The 22,191-nt window shown below is 40.7% G+C and overlaps 1 protein-coding gene across 2 annotated transcripts; it reads right to left on the bottom strand.

Annotated features, from left to right (window-relative positions):
- Positions 1-14,176: 14,176 nt before the first annotated feature.
- On the bottom strand, positions 14,177-16,629 carry LOC103702759 (transcription factor SPEECHLESS-like). 2 transcript variants are annotated; one of them, XM_039126689.3, is made up of 4 exons: positions 16,270-16,629; positions 15,287-15,934; positions 14,702-15,196; positions 14,177-14,578 (listed from the first exon to the last, which is right to left on the bottom strand). In XM_039126689.3, the coding sequence occupies exons 1-4, from the start codon at positions 16,348-16,350 to the stop codon at positions 14,492-14,494; spliced, it is 1,311 nt and encodes a 436-aa protein (XP_038982617.3). In that variant the 5' UTR covers positions 16,351-16,629; the 3' UTR covers positions 14,177-14,491. The 2 variants fall into 2 exon arrangements, with proteins under 2 accessions (XP_038982617.3, XP_038982618.3); XM_039126690.3 differs by having other exon boundaries at positions 15,287-15,928.
- Positions 16,630-22,191: the final 5,562 nt, after the last annotated feature.

Raw genomic sequence — 22,191 nt, 5'->3', positions numbered from 1 at the left:
TCTTTCTCTTTTCAGAGTTGCAGGATGCATAGATATGGATGAATTAGGCGCGGAGTGCAAGTATCGAAGTTATTAGTTAGTTAGTTAGTTTATTTTTCTTTGATGCCAATGAGCATTTGAAGATCTTGTAATTAAACCAATTTGATTATCTGAACATGTTGGATTTGTCTATTTGAATTAATTAATTAATTATGAATTTATTAGATTTTTGTTCATCTTAGGCCTTGTACGATCTTTAGGGCATTGTTCTAAGGCTCATGCGGCCGGTTGCGTACCGGACCTGGGTGCTGGGTTCGGGGGCGTGATAGAGTGGTATCCAAGCTTAAGGTTTAGGTATCCTAGGGTTTAGGTTCGAGTGAGTGCCCACCTCAGAATTGTCTACAAGGATTGCATTGACACGAGATACAACTTAGACCACCACTCATTTCTTCAGAGGATATTTTGTCATCCCATGAAAAAAAAAATATTGCCATGAGTCTCTTTTATTTCTTTCTTTCTGCGGATCAACAGACTCGGGTTCGAGATTTAGGCTAGAACTTCGACAAGTCTGTATAGATTTTTTTTTAATTATTATTATTGTCATCATTCTGCACAAATGAGCTCTTTTCAATTTTATTAGATTGCTACTTGCATACCTTGTAAATACTTATTATGACTGTCTTAATCCATGTATCAACTTGTAATGGGCATAATATGTATGCATGGATTAATTTAAGTATGTGCATTCATCCATGAATAGGAGCATGTGATTCTTTTCTATATGGTTATGCTTCTATGAAACATTAAAGCACTTTGTTTAGGATAATGTTCCTCATGGGATTTTCCTTTGGAAGTGTCAACAATTGTGAATTAGGATATATTAAATGAGCATCTCAAAAATTTGCTAGGTGATCTTCTATTGAAGAAATTGACCAGTTAATTCATCTCTAGCAATTGCACGAGAGGAACTATCTCTCATATATGCGTTTTAGATACTCAAATTTACTATCATCACTAGGAAGATAGTTGAACTTAATGTGGTTTAAAAAATCTATAGATACATCCACCACCATCTATAATATAGTATTCATTATAAAATTAAACTCAAATTTGGTAGAATTAGATGGTCCCTTCCTACATATATTGAATTAGGCGAGCGATTCATATTACTATTCATATTAGAAGGTCCCAACCCAATCCTAGAAGGACTATTCTGGGTGAACGATTCACGTGACTTCATGTGCATGGCATGTGAAAAATATATTTGTGAGAGAAAGCTGAGATGTATTGGTTTCTCATCTAACTTCAAATGCTCTCCTCCTTTGATGGTGATATGAATTGGGAATTGAGGAGGAAACCCCCTTTGTCTCTCAAGACTCTCCAAGAAAACATCATTTGATGGAAATTCTAGTTAAGTGGGAGTACAAGGATATTTATTCTAAATAAATAAATAAATAAATAAATAAATAAATAAATAAAAATCCTGAAGATGCATCTTTGGATGTCCACTAAAGCTGGAACATACCGCCATCGCTGGGGCTCAATGGATCAATGGGCTTGGCTTCAGCCCATCCTGGTAAGAAAATTGGGCTTCGTTCTTTGGCCTTTTTTGATTAGGGGTCAGGTTTGCAGTTGCCTCGCAGCAGTAGATTGCAGTGGGTCACTGGGCTATTCCAGGCTTGATTTGGACCTCAAATTAACACCCAAGCATCTTGGGCAATTATTGGACTTGTAACAAAGTTAGATATAGATTGGGGCAAATATGGATCCTACCCAATTTCCTTTTCTTTCAGGTTGTGATTGTTGACGTGGCTATTTGGACTTGATCAACTTTATTATTTTTTTTGCCTTGTTGCTTTTGTTAAAGAACCCCTGTCATTAAGGCGACCCAACCTAGTGCATTCAAGGCCGATCAAATCTAGGGCTCACTTAAATGCAAGATAAGTGAAAAGATGAAAATGTGGTGGTTCGCAAGTCATTTGAGTTCTGATTTAGCTGATTAGGTACGTCATATGCTTCATGAGATAAACGTATAGTAGATCTCAAGATTAAGATTCGTTTCGTTCTCTTCTTCGCTTTAATTTTCTCTCCGATCTCTTTTTTTTTTTTTCAATTTTATTGTTGTTCATTGTTATAGGCAGATCCATCTAAAATTAAATGGGCCGGCCATAGATTCGTATCATTCAATCCGATTATCAAACAAATCAGGTCCAAGTCAAGCGTTTTAACACAAATCCCACCTCCCAGCTTGGTTAACGTTAACGAAGCTAACCCATCTCCCACCTTTATCCCATTCCCTCACCATCCCCTCCGCACTCCCATGGCCACCGCCAGGGCCAGCCCAACCTTTAGACGATTGGGACGGTCGCCTAAGGCTCCAGCACAAAGAAGGCTCACCGCAGGAAAGGCTTCAAAGACAAAATGGAAAAAAAAATGCTTCTCTGTAAGTTTGCCTTAGGCCGGCCCACTGCAGGAAAGGCCTCAAAGATAAAACGGCCTTAAGCCTCTAAATAAAATAGGCTACTCCTGGCCACCACCATGGTGACTGCTCTCTTGCTCCCCCGCGTCCCCTCCTCGACTCCCACCAAACCCCACCTCTCGTCCTCTTTCCTCCCTCCTTTCTCCTCATCCTTCCAATATCCACTCCGCCCCCACCCGAGGCCTGTCACCGGGAGAGCCATGCCCCCTTGCATGGGTTAACTCGGGTTGGATCAATTAGTTGACTCAGTCTAGTCAACAGAGAGAGAGAGAGAGAGAGAGACAAGGAAGAAAAGAAGAAAGAGACGAAGAGATTGCCGAGTATTTTTGGAGGGCTTGCCAAGTGCGTTCACCGTTATGGGTATTAATTTGTTTTGCTATGCGTGTAAACTTTGCAATTGTTCACAAATCTCATGCAGATTTATCTTTCTGGTGCAGTGGTGCATGACAAAAATTTCTATGTAGGGGAGCCATGCTAACCCCTTGTGTTTGATACGAGTCCAAACTGGAATGACGTAGAAAAGATTCTCTTGCCTGCCTTTTGAAGATGACAGTATCCCTGAACTACCAATAATGTTTTAGTGCCATGCTATGCTTTTGTCTTAATAAGGCTACCAGATTTGACTCTCAGGGTTGTGACATCAAGTGGTCCTGGGCAACCAATAATGTTATAGTGGCAAGACTCCTAACATACCCTTACTCTCACGTAGTTCATATCCCCGTTACCCTGCTCCCAACTGGCCAAATTCAAGGTAATTTACAATAAGTGAACATAAGAAAATGTCATTGAGCCAATGCTTCTAACGCCTCTTCGGATCACGGCACCGATGGGGCGTTGTCATGACATGTTATAATTTGATCGCCATTCTGTGAAGTTTGCATATCCCAAATATCATGTTGGCAAAGGGGAATCTAGTGGACATGAGCTGACACTCTGCAATAGATGTTTTTGTTGCAAGCATAGCAACAAAATTCTCCAAGTTATTGAACAATTAACAAATTACATGAATGATACTTGATCTAGTAAATGATTGGTCATGAATTACATGAATGTTTATGAGTTGCAACAATTTAGATCTTGTTGGATTCGTGGATTGGACTGTATGGTTCTGTATCAATCCTGAGAAAAAGGAAAAAGACCTGCAAAATCTTTCTCCCAGTAGCCTAAAGGTTAGGATTTGAACTGAGTTTGGACAAGCTATTATGGGTCATCAGACTCGATTCTTTTAGAATTTTTAGTCATAGACATAAATTTATGATTACTATTTATTTTCAGTTACAAAAGAAGACTGTCTAATGGTGAGGCTCATAGAATCAGCCAAGTGAAAATATTGTTGTTCGCACAGTAAGGCTCACATCTGTAATATAAGTGCCTGTTCATGGTCTCCAGCATTGGCCGCCAGATATGCTAGCTGGTTTGCTTCATGAGATGCTTTTAGGGGTGTCAACCTGTGAGGTCTGGATTGGGTTTAGCCATATTCATTACCCAAATCAAAAGTATATTTGTCAGATCCAAACCTAAATCTGAATTCAATTAAAACTCTTGATCTACATTCAATATTGGACCCAAAAGAGATCCAATATTGGGTTGGATTTTAGACACTAATCAAATATTTAATAAATTATTTTACTATTTTTTCAAAGTACTTAATGCATTCAAAATATTATCCCATGAACCATAAAATATAAAATATAAAAATATATATCTAAAAGGGGGGGATATATTCAACTATTAGGGTTCGTTTGGATATTCCTACAGGATTAGGCTAAAAATCCTATGGGCATATTGGACCACCTAGCTTACATTTTCTAAGAGCCTATCCAAACATAATCCAGATTTTAGCCTTTGGGGTGCATGAAGACAAAAAGAAATAAAAAAAATCTATGGAGGATTTTTTTTTTCTTTCTGTAGAATTTGGGCTGGGTGGAGTTCGAATGATACAGAACTATACTTAAATAGATGACCTAGTTCATAAATTCTATGAATTTTCAACTTGATCACGTAGGAATAGCCCAAAAAACTCTTATTGACATGAAAATTGAAAAGATCCCCCAACAATCAAGCTCTAAGTATGAATCCCAACAAATGACCACCATAAATGACATGAATAGGAGAACTTGGCAGCATAAGATGCCCTACAATTTCACTACTCTATACTTATTTTTTGATTAAAAAGTTAATAGATGAATACATAAACATGTATATTTATGTTTGTGTGCGTGTATTTGTATGTATTCACCGCTCTTTATGCTTGATGGAGGGTTGCCGCCTACTCCTTTAGTTGTGATCGCCATCCGATCTTTAGCCCGCCGAGACGTCTCCTTCGAATAGCAACAATGCTTGGCCCAAGGGTGGATGGCTGCAAAAGAAAAGAAGAGACAAATAGACTACAGCAACATACCGACCAAACCAATGCATACCAAAGGCACGCCTGACTTGAAAGTGATTGATCTTGGTCTATACGCATAGAGGAGAGTTTGTAACAACTCAAGACCTCGTTCAAAATGGCTAGCCGAAAATTATTATTTGAGTTCTTTGTTCCTATATAAGTACCCAAAATTTACTCAGCGTTGAACCGAGGTGGGATTAAACACACGCCCGCACGGATTTTCACATACTCCCCTTCTTCAAACTCTAACGTCCTCGTCAGGCTAAAAGTTTAAATCCATTCAAATCTAATCACAAACACCACGGTCGGCCCGTGGTCAACGCCTATAGAATCGTATTGCAGTGTCCTCTAGTTCACATAGGTTATAGGCTGAGTCTGCTTTGATACTATTTGTAACAACTCAGAATCTCACCCAAAATGGTTAACCAGAAGTTATTATTTGGATTTCTTGATGCTGTATAATTATCCAAGATCTACCTAACGAATAACTGATGTGGAACTAAACACATGCCTATATGGATCTTCACAGGGTAGAGGGCTATTATTTACCGAAGCCCTTAGTGTGGGATTACAGCGGCTCATCTCAAGTTCGAAAAATGAAAATCTGGTACACATGCCCAATACTGCCGAGAGGTTATTCTTTATGGCAAAACAATGTGTCAAAAGTGTTTAACAATTAGAATATTTTAACGGTTGAACCATGCCGTCACGGGGCCTACTGCCTATATGCATGAAATGTTAGGTGTTTGATGTTGCGCGATGCTTGAAAGCACTCACCCTTCGATCGTACTATTCCCTTTCTGGATCCAAACTGCGGAAAGACAAATCGAGAAGAAGAAGTAGTAGAGAATAAAATCAAACAATCACAAAGACAATAATTTTACGTGGTTCACCCAATACGGGTTACGTCCACGGAGGCCACACACACAGATTTCAATATATTCAGCAAGGGTTACAATGATCTCTCTTCCTGTTGGAGATTGCACACCTAGGGCTTACAAGAGAGATAGGACTCCAAAAGAAACTCACTACGGCCGCTCTCATCTCACCTAGGGTTCACCAAAAAAACCTATTTATAGGTTTTCAACACATAAGGAAACTTCCCTACGAAAAACCCTAAGTCAAAAAAACCCATCTTGCCATCGTTTCAATCAATCCCGTGATCAGGAGTCGACTCCTCACTTTCAGGGGTCGACTCCTGATAAGTTCGAGTCGACTCGGACATCCTCGGGTCGACTCCAAGTATCAGCACCGAAACTGGCACGTTCTGTCTTTCTGAGAGAGTCGACTCCTGCAGGGTTGGAGTCGACTCCTGCAGGGCTGGAGTCGACTCCTGCAGGACTGGAGTCGACTCCTGCAAGCAACCCAGAAAACTGCTCTCTGTTTCTTCACTGTGGCAGATGCGAGTCGACCCTCTCATCCCTGGGGTCGACTCAAGCTTCATAGGAGTCGACTCCAGCTCTGCAGGAGTCGACTCCATTCAGTTGGCACAGACTTTTTTAAGCAAACTTGAGCCGAATTCAATTTGCAGTCGTTTCGAGTTTCGAGGCACATTTTTCTCAACAATCTCCCACTTGCCGAGAAACAAGCCTGAAGCAACCGTAACCCCATCAGCAACATGATCTCCAATCATCCTCCATGTGTGTGAACCTCTGTCTTCACTTCTAGCTGTGAAGACCAACAGAAGATGCACATATGTGCAACTTCTCAAGAGTAACTACCTTTGTCAACATATCTGCTGGGTTGTCCATTGTATGTATCTTCTCTAGCCGGAAAAAATCTTCTTCGAGGAGTGACCGAATAAAGTGATATCTGATATCAATGTGTTTGGTCCTTGAGTGAAAAGCAGCATTCTTTGCCAAATGTATAGCACTCTGGCTGTCGCTATACAACTTCGCATCGCCTTGCTCCATGCCAAGCTCTTTCATCAAACCTTGTAACCAAACCATCTCCTTGCTCGCTTCAGTAAGAGCAACGTATTCAGCCTCGGTCGTAGACAATGCTACAATCTTCTGTAGTTTCGAAACCCATGAAACTGCAGCACTTCCCAGCGTGAACACATACCCGGTAGTACTCTTTCTGCCATCAATGTCTCCAGCCATGTCAGAATCCACGAAACCATATAGGCAAACATCAGGACCACCATAGCATAGTCCTAAGTCTCTGGTTTCTTTCAGATACCGCAATATCCACTTCACAGCTCTCCAATGCTCCTGGCCTGGATCGCTCATGTATCTGCTCACCACTCCCACTGCATGGGCAATATCCGGTCTCGTGCAAACCATGGCATACATAAGGCTTCCAACCGCTGATGAGTAGGGTACATACTTCATCTCATCTCGATCATCCTGCGTAGTCGGACACTCCTGCTTTGATAACTTGAAGTGTGCGCCCAGCGGAGTACTCACAGCTTTAGCCCCGTCCATATTGAACCGCTTCAGCACCTTATCAATGTACTCTGCTTGAGACAACTTCAACGTTTTAAGCTTCCTGTCCCTGCTGATACGCATCCCAAGGACTTTCTTGGCTTCACCCAAGTCCTTCATTGAAAACTCCTGGGATAATTGTTTCTTCAGTTTCACAATCTCTCCCATGTTGGCACTTGCCACCAACATATCATCTACATACAGAAGTAGAATGATATATGAGCTTTTCAATCCCTTAAAGTAGCAGCAATGATCACCATTACACCTCTGAAACTCATTCTTCAGCATAAACTGATCAAACTTTAAGTACCACTGACGAGGCGCTTGTTTCAACCCGTACAAACTTTTCTGAAGTCGGCACACCCAATCTTTCTTCCCCTTCACTACATATCCTTCTGGCTGCTTCATGTAGATTTCCTCTTCAAGGTCGCCATGTAAAAATGCAGTCTTGATGTCAAGCTGCTCAAGATGTAAGTCTTTGGCTGCCACTATGCTCAACACCATCCGGATAGTAGACATCTTCACAACTGGAGAAAAGATCTCGTCAAAATCAATGCCCTCCTTCTGCTGAAAACCCTTGACAACAAGTCTCGCTTTGAACCTCTCAGAACCATCCGGTTCAAGCTTTAGTCTGTATACCCACTTGTTGTGCAAAGCTCTCTTCCCCTTCGGAAGTGGAACCAAGTCCCACGTCCTGTTGGATGATAGGGAATCCATTTCATCATCCATGGCAAGCTTCCACTTGTCACTGGCTTCGACCTGTAAAGCCTCCTTATAGCTTTCTGGCTCACCACCATCCGTAAGCAACAAGTATTGTAGGGAGTCAGCATACCTAGACGGAGTTTTTCTGTTTCTTTTACCCTTGCGCAAAGCAATCGGGATATCAGCTGGCAGTTCTTCTTCTTGCTGTGCTTCTCCCACTGGCTCAGCAACTTCTTCATCGTCTCGAGACATTGTTTCATCATCCAGCTCTGCATATTCCGATTTTACAGCTTTGTCGCCTTGGCCCGTCTGTTGCTGCAGGTCCTTGTACAGAACCTCTTCATTGAATACAACATTTCTGCTCCTGATGACTTTCCGATCTGTCGCATCCCAGAGTCGGTATCCAAAATCATCACCACCGTACCCAATGAATGTGCACTTCTTTGACTTTGCATCCAGCTTGGTTCGATTGTCTGCAGTATCGAGCACGTAAGAGATGCAACCAAAGGTACGCAAGTGAGATAGTTTCACCTCTTTTCCAGTCCATGCTTCCTCCGGCAGTCCAAGCTCCAATGCAACTGAAGGCCCTCTGTTGATCAGATACACTGCTGTACTGACCGCTTCCGCCCAAAAAATCTTCGGCAACCCCGCATGAAGCCTCATGCATCGTGCCCGCTCGTTGATGGTGCGGTTCATGCGTTCTGCAACGCCATTTTGCTGTGGCGTTCCTGGAACCGTCTTCAGTCTTCGAATTCCAGCTGAGGCACAAAAAACCTCAAAATCATCACTGCAGTATTCGCCCCCATTGTCAGACTTGAGACACTTCAATCTCTGACCTGTCTCATTCTCCACTAAAGCCTTCCACCTCTTGAACTTCTCAAATACATCGGATTTGTGCTTCAAGAAGTAGACCCATAGCTTTCGGGTAGCATCATCGATGAACGTGACATAGTACCTTGCTCCTGCATGAGAAGCCACTTGAGTTGGTCCCCACACGTCAGTATGTACGAGTTCCAACTTAGAATTTTTCTTGGTACTACCTCCTTTTGAAAAACTGACCTTCTTCTGCTTTGATAGTACACAATCTTCACAGAATTTCAAATCCACAGATTTCAGATCTCCCAGTTTTCCTTTAGTCATCATCACCTTCATCCCTTTCTGACTCATGTGGCCAAGTCTCATGTGCCATGTCCTTGCATCAACAGTCGGATTTGCAGTACTGACGGTGGAATCAGTATCAGCTGTCATGTATAGTGTTCCTGACCTTGCACCTCGAGCAATCACCAAGGCTCCCTTAGTGATCTTCCAAGCATCATCATTGAAGGTGGTCACAAACCCCAAATCCGACAACTGACTTACCGAAATCAGATTTCGAGCCAGTTTGGGTACATGTCGCACATCTTTCAGAGTTAAAGTCATCCCACTTGATGTCTTTATCTGAGCATCTCCCTTCCCTACGATGTTGCAACTGTTTCCATCACCAAGATACACCTTGCCGTGATCACCTGCAACATAGTTTGAGATGATTGCCTTGTTTCCAGTAGCATGGAACGAGGCACCTGAGTCGACTATCCACGACTCCGGATGAATATCACAGGAAAGTATCAGGGCATCATCTTCACTTGCAGTTTCGGCTAAATTAGCACTTGCTTTAGTGTCAGAACCACCATTGTTCTTCGACACTTTGCAGTCTTTTCTCAAGTGACCCTTCTGCCCACAATTCCAGCACTTTCCAAGAGGTCTAGACTTGTTTCTAGACTTGGATCGTCCACCCCTATTTCTGTCTCCCTTCTTTGAAGTCCTTCCACGTTCTTCAAAAGCCAGCGCGTTCCCAGATGAACTTGCTGATGGATCCAGGGTTTTCCTTCGAGCCTCTTCACTCAGAATAAGAGCTACCACTTCATCAAACCTCGCTGTAGTCTTTCCCGAAGAATTACTAACAGCCGTGATAAAGCCTTCCCAACTTTCAGGCATCTGACCTAGAAGAGCCCACGCCTTCACCTCATCAGTGAACGTGATCTTCACAGATTCCAATTGGGCACATAGGGTATTGAATTCACTCAAATGTGAATGAACACTCCCACTGTCTCTCATCTTCAAAGTGAATAATCGTCGAATCAGGAATACCTTGTTCGCTCCTGTTGGCTCATCATACATGGAAGCCAGTGTGTCCATCAAATCTTTTGTAGTCTTTACTTTGGATATATTGGCGAGGATCTCCGATGCCAAGGACAAACGGATAGCGGCGAGCGCCTTCTTATCAAGACGCTCCCACTTCTCCGACGGCATGTCTGTCGGCTTCGCTTCTTCTCCGCCCAGTGGTAGATCCAGATCCTTTGAGAGCAAGTAATCTTCCATCTGCATCTTCCACACACCAAAGTTCTGTCCGTTGAATTTCTCTATCCTCAATCTTCCTTCGTCAGCCATTGGAACACAGGGAACGTTGCTCTGATACCAGTTGTTGCGCGATGCTTGAAAGCACTCACCCTTCGATCGTACTATTCCCTTTCTGGATCCAAACTGCGGAAAGACAAATCGAGAAGAAGAAGTAGTAGAGAATAAAATCAAACAATCACAAAGACAATAATTTTACGTGGTTCACCCAATACGGGTTACGTCCACGGAGGCCACACACACAGATTTCAATATATTCAGCAAGGGTTACAATGATCTCTCTTCCTGTTGGAGATTGCACACCTAGGGCTTACAAGAGAGATAGGACTCCAAAAGAAACTCACTACGGCCGCTCTCATCTCACCTAGGGTTCACCAAAAAAACCTATTTATAGGTTTTCAACACATAAGGAAACTTCCCTACGAAAAACCCTAAGTCAAAAAAACCCATCTTGCCATCGTTTCAATCAATCCCGTGATCAGGAGTCGACTCCTCACTTTCAGGGGTCGACTCCTGATAAGTTCGAGTCGACTCGGACATCCTCGGGTCGACTCCAAGTATCAGCACCGAAACTGGCACGTTCTGTCTTTCTGAGAGAGTCGACTCCTGCAGGGTTGGAGTCGACTCCTGCAGGGCTGGAGTCGACTCCTGCAAGCAACCCAGAAAACTGCTCTCTGTTTCTTCACTGTGGCAGATGCGAGTCGACCCTCTCATCCCTGGGGTCGACTCAAGCTTCATAGGAGTCGACTCCAGCTCTGCAGGAGTCGACTCCATTCAGTTGGCACAGACTTTTTCAAGCAAACTTGAGCCGAATTCAATTTGCAGTCGTTTCGAGTTTCGAGGCACATTTTTCTCAACATTTGAATGCATAGTTGGGCCTTGGAATGTTAGCAACTTGGTTTTGCAGCATCGCATAAGATGACAATGCATAAAAGGTGGGCATGGTGCCAAAAGAAAGGTGTTTGCATAAGAAATATAAAATATATAAATAAATCTACTTCATTCCAAAAGCTTAAACTGATAAGATGAGGTAGATTTATTTATATATTTTATATTTTCTTACATTTCTTCTCACATATGGGCTGGACTTTTTTTTAATGGGTGAGCCCAACAACATCAGAACTTTGTAGTTAAGCGTGCTTGGACAAGAATAGTGATAGAATGAGGTAGATTTATTTATATATTTTATATTTTCTTACACAAGATTCAGAGTTTTGGGTATGGGATTTTTCAAACTCAAGCCCGACATAATAAGACTTCAAGTCTAAGTTCAGAATCCGAATCCAATCCGATAGCTTATTAAGATTGTTTTTCATACTCAAACCCTATATTCAAGATTTGTTTTAGATTGGATTCATGGGTTAACGATATCCTTTGACACCCTTAGATGTTTTAAACTCCTACAAAGCTAGAAAATTAGCCCAAAAAACTAGAAAACACCGATAATGTTTTAGTCATGAGTTTGGATAATTTTGGTTCAGGTTATAACCATCAAGGAAATTTGAGGAAACATGCTCATAAAGCAGTTTTGATAGTTCTTCACAAGAGGGTAATATGGGAGAGGATGCATAAACACTAAGAAGCAACTTTCTTTTTTCTTTTTTAATAAGCAAATAATTAGGGGATGTCTTTCCTTCTCTATCTCCTTGTAAGGGTTTTTTCTATAATATGCATCTTAACGAGATGTGTTTAGCTTTTTTTTTTTGGAAGAAATAAAAGACGTGCAACAATAAAAAATAAAAATATCATCGATCATATTTTAATTTTTTAGAAAACCTTATTGCATTTTCTTCCATGTCGATCCGATATTTCGTTAACTAACTAATGAAGCCCAAAAGTTGAAGTTGGTGTTAACAATATATATCAAGCTTAACACTGTCATCCTCATGGACGGTCTACTATGCACTTCAAGGGACCATATTGAAAGGATTCAAATATTTGGCATGCAGGATTTGAACTCATAATTTTCAGCAACCTCGATTTTGATACTACAGTAACTAATCAATCAACCCTAAAAGCTTAAGCTGATAAGAAAAAGATCGATAATGTATATCATCCTAAACACTTTTATTTGCTTGCTTCCATAATGATTGTAAGGCTCCAATAATTAATTATCCCATTTTTTGAGATTGTAAATTTTTGTTACTAGATTGTTTATTCAAATTCTTTTCCGGAAGAATTTCTATTGAAATGATGAGCATATTCTTTATATCAAAATTTCCTTTTTCTTTGGAAGTGTATCAATGATAGTAATGATCTCAATATTCTTTTCTCATTTAGATTGGACTGCAGCATCCACCTACTTTTCCTTTTTTTTCATTTTTCTTTGACGAGAAAGCTTGCTTTATATGTAATAGATGGCAACTTTGTTCATATATGCCAAAAAGTGAAAAAAAGGCAATCAAGAATCAAACCCTTGATGATTGCCTTTTAACATTTGGGCTTTGTTGATTAAGCTTTTAAATCAACCTTTCATCTTTGATGATCATTTTATTTTTAGTCTCTAGTATGTGTGTAGGGATAGCAGGATTCCACTTGAAAAACAAAGCTAGACTCCTAGAGCATAGACTAAACATCAAGGATAAGTCTGGTTGCAAGAAAGATTGCATAAAAAATTATTTTTAAAAACTGCTTTTTTATTTTCTTTTTATAAACATTGAAAACTTATGCTACATGTCTGAATAAAAAATTTTATTTTTATATTCTTTAAACTGATTTTAATGTGACCAATGCCGGTTCTATCCTCCCTAAAGCAACATTAATTTTAAATGTGATCAATATAGAGCTCTATCAAAGAATTCTCATGATCCAATAGCCTACAAAAAGGCCTATTGCTCTTGCCTACCTTCAACAGAGGGAAGCCCAAACAAGTTTGCCGGATAATTCGAGAGGAGCGTGCGGACCGCTTGCTTCGCCAAGAACAACTATTGGTTGTAGCAATTTTGATCAACAAGAAGAGGAATAGTTTGCTAGAAAATTTCTCGGTTTCAAGTGGTATTGCCTTATTTTATGGATGGTGTTCTCAGTATCGTTTTCTTTAAGGAGAGAAGGAATCGAGGGGTATAGTTTTGGGCAAGACCGTTTGGCTCGAGCAAAGAGATGCATTCAGCGAAGAACTGCGAGAGGAGAAACCCTCGTGCTAACGATTAGGGGTGACCTAGAAAACAGTTTAATATTTTTGCAATAAATCAACGGCCATGTCCTACTTGAATCGAAGAACCAAAAAATGGTTACGATCATCTCATGATAGGCAACTCAGGCAAGGACTTCCACATCATGCTGGAGAAAGCCAAACATAACACTAAGAAAACCTAAAAACCAACAGAATAAAAGATAAATTATGTTCTCGTTTGTCCGAATTACATAAATATTTTTAAATAATTTTGTAATTTAAAATTTTGAAATATTTTTTCAATTTTTAAGTATGATTTAATATTGCCATTCCGGCGTCAATTTTTGATGTGGGCGATGATATGGTATAAGTATTAAAAATTTTATTTTAATATTATGGTAAATGAATGATGATATGATATTCAAAAATTGAATACTTTTTGATGAGAAATTTTACTATAGCTTCGGTCTGCATCATCAAGATAAAATTTTACAATGCCAGAAATAGGTTGAAAAAAACTGCAGAGGCTACATGGAACCACACTTGAAAAAGTAAAAAATCTAATTAATCTATAAAAATAGTTTTAAAATATTTTTGAAATTTGATGGACAAAAAAATATAATTTATCATAGAATAAATTAGAATAATATAAAATAAACAACCGTGAGCATCATCAGTAATCATAAGAGTAGAAATTCAACCCCTGCAATCTCAAAAGGCGCATCCATTACTTTCGAGAAGAGGGAAAAGAGAGGGGGGAAGGAAAAAAAAAAAAAACTCAGAGAGACTGACATTTCCAAGGATGGATCTAAACAGTACAAAATCCTATCACCTCTCCGGTCTTCAGAGAGCAGGAAAAAGCTGCTGCCCCGCTCTGCTCCCTGGATGCTAACCCCTCCGCAGACCGCAGTGCAGCAACAGTAGCAATGGCGTTAGCCTTGGACCACCTTAAACCCTTAGCCCATGTCATCATCTCTCTCCAAGATCATGACAACAAGACCCAGCCAGCGTCATCGGGAGGCGTTGATGTAGCCGAATATCTGGTGCACCGCCGTTGCAATCTCGTCCGCCGATCCAAGCTTGCACTCCTCCTCCATCTGTGTTTTTGTTTCGTTTAACCATTAGATTACGGATAAAATATCTCAGCATTAGTTCTTAAATAAAAGAAAGCTTAAGCTTATTTAGTTTTGAAGGCTGGTGAAAGAACTTTTATTACTAACTTTGAGGTTAAGGGAGTAGAGGATGGAGGAGGGGTCGAGGGAGGTGATGTTGAGGTGGAGGACAGAGAGGCGGAGCTCCTCCAGGGCGGCGATGGCTTGCACCAGCTGCCCCGCCTGCCGCCGCCCCACCACCTTCAGATTCACGTGCCCTTGCAACACAATCGCCTCCACGTCCACCCCTTCCTTCGCCGCCGGCGATTCCTCGCCGTCCTCCTCCTCCTTGGCGCGCCGACACGGCTGCTGGGACTGCGAGTAGCTCGTGTACTGCGGCGAGATGAAGAAGCCCTCCAGCGACGCAGCGGTGGCCGGCGCCGCTGCGGGGCAACCTTCCTCCTCGCTTGTGGATCTCGAGAGGGTCGTGCATGAAGAGGAGGCGGCGGAGGACGTGCTGGCGGCCGACGTGCGCTGCCGCTTCTTGGCCAGGAGCAAGACGAGGAGCTGCTCGAGCTCCTTGACGAAGTCGATGGCTCCACCGATGATGGAGGCTTGGTCCCCCTGCTCCCGAACGCAATGCCGTGAAATCAGGACCCCGTCCGGTTAGAAAGATGGATGGAATTGGAAGGAGATGTGAGGGAGAGAGCGTACTCGTGGGACGAAGGAGGGGGGTATGAGGGCGCGGAGGGCGGCGAGGTGGTCGTTCATCAGCCGCCGGCGGTTGCGCTCCACCGCGATGTGCGCCATCCGCTGGCTCTCCGCCTCCTCCGTGCTCTTCGTCGAGGCCGCCGACGCCGTCCGCAAGCGCTTCCTCTTCTTCCGCTCCCTCGACCCCGCCGGCGCGGCCGCCGCCGTAGATCTGGTGGTTCCAGAGGGGAGTTGGAGGTGGTGACTGGGTTCGTGGCCGTCAACTCCTTTGGCGTCGGACTGGGACTCGGAGGCGTGGGTGACGCAGCTCTCCAGCTGTTCCGCGGCCCGGGAGGAGTCAATCTCGGCCATCCGCTTTTTATCGCCGTGGCTCTGGAGGCGTAGGAGGAGCTGGAAGTTGGATTCCGGTGGGAAGGAGGTGAAAAGCGCTTGCTGGTGCTGTTGCTGGACGACTTGCAGGTGGAGTTGCTGCTCTTCCTGTTCTTCCGTCTCCTCCTCTGCTTGCATTGCGCTCTGGAGCAGTTGGAGGAAGGGCGTGTGGTGGTAATGGCCTCGAATTAGGCTTCCATAGCTCATTTCGGTAACAGAACTCGGGCTCCGGACTTTCGGTTCCAAGCAATCCGAGCTCATCTCTTCTCCAATCAACTGTATCTTTTACCAAGACGTTAACCAGGAGAGAAAAAAAGAACAGTTAAAATGGACAAAGTTGGGCAAGAATTTTGTCTAATAAACTGAATTTTCAGACATAGCAGCTCCCTCTCACCCAGGAAGAAAAGTGCAATTGAGTGCAAAAAGAATACAAACAAAGAAAAGCAGGGTCTATCCCTTTCTTCTACTACATGAAACTTTCCCATATATCACTTGCATTGCATTAAATGAAATCTCAGAAGAGGCAGTGAACACCCCACATCTCTTGCATCCTGGGGTCTTAACAAAGAGAGGAAACATTAAGAAGGGCAGAGTGGGGTATTAAATTGAGAACATACAAAGGTGTTAATGCGTCCTTGAACCTCTTCATTGGAGTTGGGAAGTACCTCTGACTCGCTTCTTCTTTGAAAACTCTCCATCGGTTACTTCTCTTTCACGAAACAGATAAAAAAGGGGCTTCTTAAATTCCCTCAGCATCCACTCGGAGAGATAAATATGGACGCAAAGAAAGGCTGCAGAGGGGGCAAATCAACACTAGCTACTCTGCTCCTTCCCTGCTTCCTTTCTTCCTTGCATGCCTGCATTATTGAGACTCGGTTGGCCTGCTCTCTCTACAAGTTACAGTCTAATACTATAGCCATAGAAGAGAGGGAAACAAAAAAACAAAAAAGGTTAAGAAAGGGAGGTAGAGAGGCTTGAGATGGAGAGAGATAAGAAAGCAATGGAAATTAGGAAGCGGCGAGTGTGGTGAGAAATGGGAACAGGGAATAGGTAAGAGCTTACAGTTTAAACTTTAAAGCATATAGTGGAGTATCTGAAAAATAGTTTGGACGAAAATATGGAGGCAAAACATGGACTTGGGACCAGGGGAAGGGGTCGGATAAAGACCAGGGGCTATTCGTTAGGGGTGGGGGCCTGCCTGGTTTGCAAGCTCCTATCTATCTTCGTCCGATGCCAGATTTTTATTAAAAAAATATAAAATATATAAATAAATCTATTTTTAGGACAAGTGGTAATTTTAATAGCAGATTACTCAATTAAAAAAAAATCCGACTCATATATAAAGAAGAATATAAAAAAATATAAAATATATAAATAAATCTGTTTCATCGCATAAGTTTAAGTTTTCCGGATAAGCGGTGATTTTAATAGTTTTCTCCCTAGTTTTCTTTCTTACACCTGCAAAGTGCAAACATATATATCAAAGCGACGACAAGAAGTTTTGGAGTCACTGCAAGAAGCATGAGAGGGAAACAAGCAATTATTGAGAAATACTAGCAAGGAATGAGAGGAAAGACATTTGCGGTAATCCCCACTACGTTGCTCTTTTCAGCTTGTGGACTCATTTTGTTTCTCGAGCAAGAGAATCTTTTGGGGGGATAGATGGCAGGCAGTGTTTTGGAAGTTTGGAGACCATGGATGAAGGTTTAACGTAATTTATGTCACAGAGATAACGAAGGATTTTAAGAGCTGAGCTCGAGCTCAAATTCAGCCCGTACTGTGATCAGGTCAAGCCCGTGGTCGAATAAATGAACATCAAACGCAACTTCAAACCAGTGTTTTGAAGACCCCGGGGTGAGTCGACCCGGTCAACCCGCCACTCGCTGGGCTTCGCGGGTCGGACCAAATGAGAAACCCGGGTACTATAAGAACTGGCCAACTTGTTGACCCTCTCGCCGGTGATCTTCATCCAGTAGGAGCCACTTTCTTCGTCGACTGCATCTCGGATCTAACAAGGTGATGAAGAGCATGCGAGACCAGTGAAAAATCCAGGAAGAGATATATGAGAAGATTGCCCTCTAATAGGGTCACCGGTCGGGTCGGGTCAGTCATCCAGCACAAAATACCGATCGGGTCGGGTCAGTACACTTAAAAAAAAACAGTATCAAACTGATTTCTCTATACCAAGCAAAACTCAAAATGTTCATAAACAATACATTTAACAGTGATGAGAACTTGAAGTCTCATAAGCTCTGATCTTGTCATGATCTAATGAGCCTGCAAAGGACTTGCTTAATTTATAGTTTTAGGTGGTTAGGAATATGTGTAAGATATATGAGATTGTTTTGGACTCGAGCATCATATCTTAATCTATTATTCTTCATTAAGACTCTTATATTGAGTACTTACGAAAAATATATAGATGGATTATTATTTATAAATATTAGTTAAACTAATAGATTATATGTCTTATCTAAAAAAATTGAACTCAATTGGATAAAAAAGATTTAAAGACGAGCTACTCATCGATGACTAGTTCATTTGGCATTCTCACGAATACGTGGAAGGCGAACTCAACAATGGAAATGGAATCCCAGGGAAAGAGTCGAGGCTTAAGGTGGCCACACCAAGTTTTTGATGGCAGTACTCGAATTCCAGCGGCCCAATGAGATCGTTCCCTTTCTATACTTCAGCTCCTAACTACCAAAATTAACTCGTACGTAAGAATTGGATGTGACGTAAGCCCTCTCCAAAGGATTAAAATGGTTGTCAATTGTCATAGGACCGCTTCTATTTGGACTCGTTTGGTCCAAAAAAAATTTGTCTGGGCGTAGGTTTCTCGAAAGTAGCATTCAATAGAAATAAAATTTTTAATATTTATTAAAAAAATTTATGAGAGACGTAAGAAAACTATTTTTGTACTAGTTGGAAATTAAAATTATTTTCTAAAACTAGTCTTAAGCCACCAAAATTTATAGATAAAGTCTTTTCTTTATTAAGAGTATGCTCAACCAAATATAAACCACTATGAAATGTATCACTTTTCCATAATCAACCCAGTATGTCAGAATTATTTTTCTAAGCATCATATTATAAAATACCAACTTTATAAAAGAAATATTCTGATGAAAAAAAATTTATCGCGTAAACCAAATGGGCTCTTTCCCTCAAGAGGACTGCGGCCTCACAAACTGGTAATTATATCTCCATTTTGTTCTTGAGAAGATAATGTAAAAAATATAATGATCATTATTTTTATTATAAGAGATTGTTATAATATAAATAACGCTCTTTATATTTACTCGTACTTTCTTCCAGTAAAATGATTTTTTTTTCATTTCAGTTTTTTCCCCCATAATTCTCTCCAATACAGTTCAAAGAAATATATTATTTCATCTAAGAAACAATGAGTGGAAGGATAACGCTTGTTATTTTTCTGACATTGTTCATTATTTTCTATTGTAGCCTCATTATAAAAGCGATTATTTCAATGATTAGTTTAATATTAAAATTTCAAAAATCATTTTTGAGATATATAATGGTTGTTATAATTGTTGTAACGGTTATAAATAACAATTTCGGTGGTGGAAAACCTTTGTTCCAAAGTGGAATTGGTAGGGAGTGGTCGTAACTAGGATGAGGTGTGGCATGCACACCATATATGCGGACAAATTGGAACCAGAAAAGCCGAATCTACTTGGATATGATAAAAATCTGTTTCTCAGGACTGTCGGATGATGGGTTCGTTCAGGTGGCTTTAAACTAGATTATGGAGCAAAATATCGTTCGGCCAATCTTCTCGGCATGCCAAAAAAATCTTTTGAGACCAAGAGAACTTAGAATCTTTTTAGCATGCCTAGATTTCCAAAGAATGGCTTCAGCTTTATGTAGTGGTGCAACATATTTGTTTGAAATATTCGTGTGATCATCAATTAGTTAAATTATCAAGTATAGTGTGAGAAAATATAAAATATATAAATAAATATACCTCATTCTACTAAAAATATTTCGCATGTTTGGCTCGCTTATTAAAAAGAAAGTCCAGCCCATATGCAAAGGAGAGTGTAAGAAAATATAAAATATATAAATAATATCTCATTCTACTAGCTTAAGCTTTTGGGACAAATGGTGATTTCAACATATAGCATACCAAAAAAAGACATACACCAGGAGTTCATCCTAAAAGCCTATCTATATCAGCTATAGATTGATGATAAGGCACATAAGAGAGACCAGAATGTGCTACGTTCTATGAATTGGAAAATGCTGTGTAAACATTTGTTCCCAAAATCTATCACACAATATATATAATCTTGTTGAAATAAATGATTCAATTCTAGATATTTTCAAGACAAGGTAAAATAAACTAGAGATGCGTCAGTCTAGACTCAAAGCCTACTTCAGGGAGAGAAAGAATGCGACTGCTAGGTACTGCCTAATGTACCTTTTTACACAACGTAGTTATGGTTGCATGTGTAATACTTCAAAACGATAGTAGATCAATATAGCTCTAGTCTAGATATATACTTTCATGACTAGGTGAAATGAATTAAAGATGCACCCGTCAAGACTCTAAACTCAAAGCCTCATGGAGTGGAAGGATGTGACACCTAGGAATATAGAGCCCAATAGACCTTTTTAATGCAATGTGGTCATGGTTCCATGTGTAATAATTCAAAATGATAGATCTGGTAATAAATAGCTCTTGTTACTCTAGCTTGAAGCTTAGAAGCCCTGTCAAAATTTTGAATTTGGTTGAGCTAACAATCCTACGTGGGCATCTTGACTGTTAGATGGGTCAGCTCAAGACAATAGAGTTTCTAAGATTCGGTGAGTAAAAATCCTAAATTGTGAGTGCAAATGTTGAATAAGCTTAGGTAGGACCTCATCTTCTCTAATGAAAGGACTTTCCTTCCCAATCTGAAAAAGAAAAAGAAAAGAAAAATACAGCCATGCATCTTTTTTTCTTGTGAGATATCCATGTTATTAAAGCATTTCTTGGTGCATACATATTTAAGACGGATTCCTTCAATAAAAGATATGTCGAAATGCAAAATATTCGTAGCTAGATAACAGATCTTGCCATGTTATATTGCTTTCAAATAAGAATAGTTGATTCAGCTTCAATCTCTTTAATCCAGAGAGCATATAAATTCAATTAAGCATTTTTCTATTATTTAGGCATCCAAGTTATAGTTTCGGAAGAGATACCGTGTACAGATTAATATTTTTGGCATAATCCTGCTGGTTTATGATATTTACGAGCAATATTTATTTTTTATAATTACCAGAATAATTTACTACTTGTAACAATGCCTTGATTTCGATTAGCATGCAGGAATTATAATTTAACCATATCTTAAGATTATACATGCATGAAAAGCGAATCTAAGAAGCTGACAAAACATTCTCAGTGGAAGAACAGCGAGGGCCGGAAGTAGGCAGTATCGTTTGGTTTCAAGGGCACTCAAAAACTTTGGGATACTTTTCCATCTTCTTCGAAATGGAGAGATTTTTTCAACTTTAAAATGGATCAGATAAAGAACCCTCGTCATTTCCTGCTACTTGGTTTCAGTCAATTATTACCCACCTTTTGACCACGGAAAACATATTCCCGAGGTCCGTCCTCCATAGACTCTGGCCTCATCTTTTTACTGCGTTCGCTCCGTTCAAAAGCTGCAGTAAAACCTCACGGTGGAACTGCGGAAAGTCCCACCAAAGGCTGCCGTAAAACGTCACGGTGGAGCTGTGAACAGGTGACCAAATGGCCTTCACAGTGCACGCCTGTGTTCATTAATCAAGGATGATACATTTATTACAAAGTCCAACGAAACAACGTCATACTGTCATGCACGAATTTTTATTTTTGCAAGCCAAACCATCCACCCCATGTAGCTCAGTAGCTGATTAGAAATATTATCAAGTTTATCATTGTTACCAGCAGAGTGCCGGGAGAAAACCTGAATGTGATGTTTGCCAACTTCACAGACAGAGACAGTGACTACTATAACATGGTAGAAAAGCTGGCTTTGCTCATGCCCACTATGCATCATAATTATTTTTTTTTCATGGTTTATAGGCCTACTTTGGTGTGCCATTTACTTCATGCAAATCTAACTGCATCCAACTTCAATATCTAATAGATTCAACCAAACACACTTATGGCCAGTTTAGGTTGGGCAGGCAATTCTTCTTTTAAAATCTCATGGAAAAATAAAGATACAATTGGATTATTCTAAGTCCAAATCCCACTCCATAGTTGATGGATTGCTTGGAATTTGGCTTCGGTATTGGTGTATTTTCTGGATCAAGAACCTCCTAGATACAACAAGAATTAATCAAATTCTATATTGCTGTTCTGTTCCTATGAATAAACAAACAACGTAGACACATTATAAAGCTTGGTCTGCCCAGGAGCGTAAATTCCGGCATAAATGGGGAAGGTTGGAGTTAGGGACAGAGTGATGCTAGACCTGCCCGATCTCAAAAAACTATAAAATACCTCTCAGGGAAAAAAGAAAATGTCATTATAATTAGCT

The sequence above is a fragment of the Phoenix dactylifera genome, chromosome 6 (genome assembly GCF_051530095.1).
Source record: "Phoenix dactylifera cultivar Ajwa chromosome 6, Ajwa_hap1_PhDact_Kaust_v1.1, whole genome shotgun sequence".
Lineage (NCBI taxonomy): Eukaryota > Viridiplantae > Streptophyta > Magnoliopsida > Arecales > Arecaceae > Phoenix > Phoenix dactylifera.
Note: the sequence above shows the minus strand (reverse complement) of the source record. Positions and strands in the feature narration are given on the sequence as shown.